Below are 8,630 nucleotides of genomic sequence, written 5' to 3' on the forward strand. Positions count from 1 at the left end.
GAACAGCAACTTGCATATTCCCTCTAAAACTAAATGGAAGTCATCATGTACGCGATCAGATTAAATGGACGACAAAGTATCTGCGTCAACGTTTCTTTTTTTGGCTACAAAAGGCATTGGGGGCCACAATTTTATACAAGCTTACGTTAGGAGTTTATTGTGGTAACTGCGTCGCCGTCAGTCTACGGCACGTGGACCTCGACGGTGAACGCTAATAAACACCTCGTAACGTGACACTGCACACACACATCTCCAGAGTGTGAGAGTGCATTTCGTTGTCTTTAATATATGGAATCGTTGTCACTGCAATATCATAACTTCTCCTAAATTATCTTTTAAATCTTGTATAATTGTCGTTCTTGCGTACAACTCACACATGCCCACTTAAAATTGAGCATAAGCACCTTCAGCACATTTCTGACCGCTGGTAATACTAGTAACGGAAATTTTATTTGGGTTTCAGCTATAATGCACCGTTTGGTTATACACCCAACATGTTTTCTCGTCTTTCAAACATAGTTTGTTACATTACGATCGATTCAAGCAATATTAATTGCATGTTTTTTTAACCCCAAAACACATTCATTTCTTGCCTTTTTACCTCACAATTGATGAATTCCTATAACTATCTTCCGAGATAACTCATTTGGCATTTATTCAAAACGACAATTATAGCTAAACATTTTTGGGCGAAAACGCAAAATAATGACATAAGCGAGCTTTATTCTTTATAGTATTCTTTATTCCCAAGTGTTGATAGTCATGGGTGAACAAAAATCAAAACTATACATACAGATGCAACTATTGCGGTTAACTATTTTAACTACCCGCGATCAGGTTACTAACCAGAGTTTCAATGTTAGGAACCCAGTAACATGTATAATGATTAGATTGACCCTCTTTGTCAACACGGCAAAAACTTTCTACTCTGTCTGCTGCACCATCATCATCCAGTTTGAACGCAACACTGTCGGACAGCTGTGCTGGACACGTCTATGCAAAAATAAAAACATTACAATAATGTATAAAACTATGGTTTTTGAAAGACTGAATCATAACTGTTTCTAAAGAACTAATTCTAAACATAAAACAAGCACGTGATACTTACAATAAACTTGCAATCAGTAGTAACCCAGTTGCCTTTACGTATGTCTAGCATACAAAATTGGCAATTTGCAACGGAACGTCCCTCTCCCTGTTAGAAGAAGTAAATGTACATTATATAGATGTATAGCAAAATATTTTACAATAATGCTTACGTAGACAAATATTAGTTGAAGTGAAATGTTGAACGTAATTTTAGCTAATTTGCAATGGCGAATTGATATTATTGAGGTAAAATAATAATTTGAAGATCTGCTCACTGATAATTGTAGATGTGGGCATACATGCAATTATTATAATAGAAACTATTCATGTTTATCAAAATATGAATACGTTAAAATAACACTATAACGCAATTCAATATGCATTTATAGGTGACATATAATTAGCTACGTACAACAAAACTAAAAAAATATTGTAATCAATTATGGAAACATTTTTATTGAGGCATATTTAAAATACCTTCACCTAAATGTAGAACACGTAAGGTAAAGTTGTTTACTAACACCCCTAGGAAATCAATATTGAAAATGGCAATCAACATGGTTGCCGTGTGAGGAAGGCTATATAAGGGTTGCAGAATTGCACGATCAAAACAAATAATGTTATACTTCTCTCACTTATTTATTGTTTCATCGTATTATAATTTGCTGTAATTTCAATAAGTTATAAGACGTTTATTCGTCAAAATGGTGGGTATGATATCCATATTACTACTATATAAACTAAGGTCAAATTTTGAATTCCTCGTTCAGTTTAACATGATTTAAATTGATTTTGGAAACATACATACTTTAGGGGGAGCATCGACAGAGTCGAGTACTGATGCTTCAAATGCTACATAACGATACGTGCGCGTGTTATCTTCGAATGGTACATCTACAATGAAGTATGGCCTCTTAAACAACACATCTTTCTTCTCTGCAGTATCCCCTGCATTATTCATTATCTCTGGACAAGGGACCTCCTCTGTGCATTCGCCATTCCATTCCCCCTTTGGAAAGAATGCATGATTGCACAAAACGCAGGAATCATCAGAAGGGTTACCTGGACCTGTATCGCAAGATCCAAAAGCTAAGATGCTCAGCCCGAATATTAATTGTTTTACAATCATTTTACCTGCAAACAGAAAATCAATACTAGTTAAAATCATGTCCTTGCATGTCAATTGTATTAAACACAAAATCTGTCATCCATTTCTCAATCATTCTTGGCTGCATTTTTCTTAATAAGATCATGATCTGTTCTTATGGACAGTCACATGATGATGCTGACAATCTGTTCTTATGCACAGTCACATAATGATGATGATGATGATGATGATGATGATAATGATGATGATTTACTGCCTGTTGATTTTTTCGAGTTAGGCTCAAGGAGTAGAAATCTTAAGTTATGGTTTCTGTATTGTTACCTCATCCGTTCTAATTTATGTCATTCGAATTTGATACATATGTTGTCAAGTGAAAGAAATAACATGTTGATGATGTGGCAGTCAGTATATACATTTAAGATATTACGTTGGCGTATGGTGAAAAGATTCGTCATGGGATCATGCTACATTAAAATCGAATTGGCCAACTGTCTACCATTTGTTTAAAAAATTATCTATTACAATAGAAGGGTACTGACCATGCATATTCACTAACATTAAGTTGACCGATTAAGGTAGCGACCCACGCTCGTGGCTATTTTTGAGGTTTTATTATTTGTTTTTGTTGATTTCATGAATCTATGTCAAATTATCTGAATAAGTCAGAGAATGAAATTACGTTTTGAAATTGGAGAAATATGATAAAAACACATGGTATGGCCTAGTATCTATCTACTGGTTGTGCTGTTTGCGATTCAACTTTAATTCGCGGAAAACAACATATTACGATATGCAATATTTGGGAGACGCTGCGTTTGGTTTGACGAATGCGCTAACCACTCTGTATGAGAAGAACCAGTTACTCTACTTGACAGTTGAGCATCGTTGTTTAAAATGTCTGCCAAATTCCGAAATTAAAAAAGTGGTAGATAAATCACAAAGAAACCAATGTCAAAAGAGGCAGCCCTAAAACAAAAATGTCTTGATCACAGACTGTCTGTATGTTTCGATTACTGGTCGCCTCACTGAAGTCTCTTGGAGAGGGAAAGCCGACCGTAGACAATAGTGCCTTTTTGAGAATGACTTAAACTTTAACAACTACACAATTGATTATTTTGTTTTGCCACACGACCAGGTTCAAGTTGGCGCCGTCGCGTCGGACAGAAGTCGCATTATACGAACATGCTAGTAGCTAAAAACACGCTGACTCCCGTGACGTCAAATCTCCCGGTCGGCGCAATTTTAATAAAAAACTTTATGCTGCTCAGCATTTGTCAACTACCGCTTCGTATAATAGCAGTTTTATTTGTAACGACGTGTTCTGTGAAGCATCGTATTCGGATTGTGTTTTACGAGTACAGTGCATCAACACATGCGACCACGGTGTCTTCGCCTTGAATTCAAAATGAGCGAGCACGATCATGTCTTTGCATTGACTCACACACCCTAGATCATCGACATCCCTTGTTCTTCAATTAACCTACAACAACAACGCTGTTTGTAGATACATCACAAATTAAGTGTAGATTATTCTCTAAAACAACACAGGTATGTTTATAAAGGATTAAAAATGGCCGCCGGGTCAATTATTATAAATATACAAAACCTTTTTTCACGTCACTAATTTTGAACGCATATCTAATGATAGAAATGGACTGTAGTTAACATGCGACTAGATTAATCTCTTGGTAACTATATTTCTGTATTGTTACCTCGTCCGTCCTAATTTATGTCATTCGAATTTGATACATATGTTGTCAAGTAAAACAAATAACATGTTGATGGTGTGGCAGCCCGTATATAAATTTCAGATATTACGTTGGCGTATGGTGAAAAGATTCGTCATGGGATCATGCTACATTAAAATCGAATTGGCTAACTGTCAACCATTTGTTTAAAGAATTATCTATTACAATAGAAGGGTACTGACGATACATATTCACTAACATTAAGTTGGCCGATTAAGGTAGCGACCCACGCTCTTTGCTATTTTTAAGCTTTTTTTATTTTGTTGTTGATTTTATGAACCTATGTCAAATTATCAAAATAATAGTTACAGAAAGAGATTACGTTTTGAATTTGGAGAAATATGATAAAAACACATATGACCCATTATTTATCGACTGGTTGTGCTGTTTGCGATTCAGCTTCGCGGAATACAACAGATTACGATACGTTTGGTTTGACGCATGCGCAAACCACTCTTTATGAGAAGCACCACAGGATTATTAGTGTGACCTTCAGTTGTTCTACTTGAAAAGCGGAGCATCATTATTTAAAATGCCGAAATTACAAACGTGGTAGATAAAACAAGAAGATACCAATGTCAAAAGTCAGTCCTAAATTTAAAATGTCTTGATCACAGACTGTCTGTATGTTTCAATTACTGGTCGCCTCATTGAAGTCTCTTGGAGAGGAACAAGCCGACCGAAGACTACAGTGCCTTTTTGAGAATGACTTAAACTTTAACAACTACACAATTGATTCTTTTGTTTTGCCATACGACCAGGTTCAGGTTGGCACGTCGCGTCAGACAGAAGTCGCATTATACGAACATGCTAGTAGCAAAAAAAAAAGAACGAGTCTTTATTATAATACTTGCCCGAGTTGCGATTTTAATAAAAACCTTTATACGGCTCAGCATTTGTCAACTACTGCTTCGAATAATATTAGTTTTATTTGTGAACGACGTATTCTGTGAAGCATCGTATTCGGATTGTGTTTTACGAGTACATTGCATCAAAACAAGCGATCACGGTGTCTTCGCCTTGAATTCAAAATGAGCGAGCACGATCATGTCTTCGCATTGAATGTAACACACCCTAGATCATCGACATTCCTTGTTCTACAATTAACCTACAACAACAACGCTGTTTGCAGATACATCACAAATTAAGTGTAGATTATTCTCTAAAACAACACAGGTGTGTTTATAAAGGATTAAAAATGGCCGCTGGGTCAATCATTATAAATATTCAAAACCTTTTTTCACGTCATTTGTAAATGCACACCACAACAAAAGTAGAGTAAAAAACACATATTTTATTGCAAACAGAAAACTGAATAAAATTTGCACTAACTACAAAATACAAAGACTGTAAAAAAGGCTGGGCAGGGGGCCCCTTCGATCGGTGGATACCAAGGTCACGCAGGACCAGGGTCACACAAGGTCAAGGATTTCTTGCAAGAGCCGAAAATGTGGGGGTGGCCATGAAAATGGCCGTCGCGCCCTTTAATGGGGGGCAGGATGGAATCCTTAGTCCAGCCACTCGACAAAAGGAGCCACACAGGTAGGATGAAGGGGTAGGTGGTGGGATACCGAAATAGAGCCAGCAAAGCGTAGCAAACTATGAATGAATGGGGAACAAAGAAATTTTAAGAAAATAAATGACGCTGCGTGCCGAGTGCAAAATAAAGACTGATTGGTTAAACAATATTAACCAAAGGAACAACTCCCTGGTGGACAAAGGTCAAAGGTGACTGAAATCGAGGGGCACGTTGCTTAGTGCATTTACAAAAATAGACACTTTACAAATCTCCACCTAATTTTGAACGCATATCTAATGATAAAAATACAAACTGTCTGGAAAGAGTGTTTAAAAAGAAGTTAAATTGTGAAGCCACAAACGCGAGTTCCGACTTTAACGGCCATAATATAGCGTAAATACAATACGATCAAGCATTTATTTTATTACAGATATAATATAACTTCAAAGACCACCAAAACCCGAAGAGATAAACTTGCCCAGTCTGAGATGAGAGTGATTTGAGAATCTGAAGAGAGTGATAAAAAAAAACTCAAACTAAACTGGCAAATCAGAAACATTACTATAAGGACAAATTAGAAAAGCCAAATATAATGTTATTGTTGTCGCTCTGATTGAAAACAAATCTAGGAAATCAGACACAGTACAATCTTGCTATGCAGTGAGAAACGCAATGAAACCGTGATGTATTAATTGTCTATATTAATTGACGCACATATTTACACTCGGACCAAACCATTTTCTTGGATGTTTTTGTTTTTTTTCATTTTCTGTTATTTTTGTCCGTGATTGGATAGAACAAAAATACTCCATGATTTGTTTGACTTCATTAAAAAATTAAATCGTTTTCGCGGGATGAAAACTTTTTGAGGTCAAAACCACCCACCCCAAAACTAAAGCAAATACGTTTTTATCCGACATCGATCTTTTGACGTTGTCCCTAAACGAACATACACATATCAATATACGGAATACGGAATTCATTCTCGCACACGCGGCATATAATCATCCAACCATGCTAACCGCCCTCCCAAAATCAACACAAAACGGACGTGTTGTATTTTAACTGTACACATGGACAACATAATTTCCGTGGTTCAGTGCTAACCAATAAACTTATTTTCATCCAGGGGACAATATAGTTCACAAGCAAAGAATATGTAAATAATTTTAAGCTAATGTACAAACACAGCAACACGGGATACTAAGTAGCACACGGCTGTAGAGCCCACTACTGCAGACAAAAGCGATAACCATTCAATCATACCAAAAAAAAGAAACATCTAGAAATATCCTGTAGTAAACACGCATCTCAGTAACTACATTGGAACACATATAAGCTGAATCACGGAAAACACAAACAACGTATAGTATGTTAACTAAACACTTAGTATTCCGGGTTCAGTTCAAAATGTAAGCTAATGATTATTCTCGGGTAAAATACAGTCCACCATCGGAGACAATCGACACGCAACATGAGATTCGTCTATACTTTTGTTCACCATGTTAAAGGTCGATGAGCGTCGTGCAGCGCGTCTTCAAATTGCATGTAAACAAGGTAATTTATACGCGTTAAGTACATGGCTATGATTCTCATATGGGACAGGGCACGACGCGACAACCACGTCCTTTAAAATAAAAGGGCTTCAGCGGAAATGCAGATCAACATAAAATCATATTAATTAACGTACATATACTCTGACCTCTAATATACTATGCAGTGAAATTGTGTCTTATTTTGTCATATCACTTCCTATATTTATGTCGTTTTGATGTAACTTGAATTCGACCTCTGTGTTTCATCATATTACATTTTTATTATTGTATGTATTATTTATTCATACTGTCAAAATTAATAGTATTACAAAATGATAAAACAGTACAACATCTCGTAATGGAGACCTACTGAACAAACTTGCACAGCCTTTGTTGAAAACTACTACAAGGGGAGATGTGTTACCAAATAAAATTCATTACCTAAAATCAATCTCAAATAAAATAATTGTTTTGGCAGAAGGTCAGTTTCACTGTACGACGATTATACACACATGCATACATACAAGAAAACAGACCTGTAATGTGTCAAAAAACAATTAGCAAGATTACTAACCTTGGATACAGTAGATCTGGTGAAGTGAAAGCCACTTTTTATTTGTTCCAGTGTTGTGTTGCTAAAGGCAGTATGCTCTGTACACGTAAACACCACGAATTTAATGTTAAAATATACTTACATCCTACCATCACATGTCATGGATATATTTATACCATTTTTTTACTAACGTCATCACAAATCTAGTATAACTACTGCGTGGGCAGTCGTGACATTTACCGAAAACTCTGCAATGTGCCAAATAAGTCATCAAAGATGTCAACACCTCCTAAACGAACATTTTCTAGCTCTCCAATATGTAACATGTAGCATGTTGTCCAGATAAGGAAAAAGTTCCTGACGGGTAAACCAATTTCAAATTCTACCGGATTCAGACTCAATGGGTAGGCTGAAGGCGATGATTAAAAGCGGAAGGCTCGTCACCTGCGCAAGCGCGGGAATTGAGTCCCACGCTAACAACACCCGCAAAGGCTCATGGGCAGACGCTTGTTTGTAAACAATGACACGCTATGGCCATATGACGCAGGCGCCGCTGACGTCTCCCCGCTTTAATATGTGAAAAAGACTTTTGATTATGGAAACCAGTAGATTAATTTGATTGCAATTTACTGTCCTAAATTTGTGATCAATAGGCCACTAGTCTGCCTGAATTCTAATTATCATTAGCATGTGATTTTTATAATACCACATGAATAGAATCTGGTTGTCCAGTCTTGAATGACAAGCAACAGCTTCCTACCCCAGTATATGTCGAACAAAGCCTATACACAATAAAATAACTATAATGTTGTACCGAATTATGAACAATTTCTTATAATGATACTTATTTTATTAATAAGAACTTATTTTAATAAGTAGGAACCATCAGTTACAGATGGAGGTCTGTATGCGCTCGAGTGCTAACATTGTGTTATTATACGTCTGTCACTGTTGCGCCATAAGTTACAGTACTGGGTATTTTCATCCTACCATATTAGGAAACGCGAATTCAAATCATGGAACGATTACGTGCTTAAGCGTTCTCTAATAATAAAAAAACATGGCTGCCTCAAGGGTT

General features: G+C 36.5%; 1 protein-coding gene across 1 annotated transcript; it reads right to left on the reverse strand.

Moving 5' to 3' along the window:
* Nucleotides 1-720: 720 nt before the first annotated feature.
* Nucleotides 721-7,685, reverse strand: LOC100371751 (uncharacterized). The gene is made up of 4 exons (XM_002730345.2): nt 7,574-7,685; nt 1,898-2,223; nt 1,109-1,195; nt 721-993 (listed from the first exon to the last, which is right to left on the reverse strand). The coding sequence occupies exons 2-4, from the start codon at nt 2,216-2,218 to the stop codon at nt 820-822; spliced, it is 582 nt and encodes a 193-aa protein (XP_002730391.1). The 5' UTR covers nt 2,219-2,223; nt 7,574-7,685; the 3' UTR covers nt 721-819.
* Between the last annotated feature and the right edge of the window lie 945 nt (nt 7,686-8,630).

This window comes from Saccoglossus kowalevskii, chromosome 16 (assembly GCF_978046115.1).
Source record: "Saccoglossus kowalevskii chromosome 16, keSacKowa6.1, whole genome shotgun sequence".
Lineage (NCBI taxonomy): Eukaryota > Metazoa > Hemichordata > Enteropneusta > Harrimaniidae > Saccoglossus > Saccoglossus kowalevskii.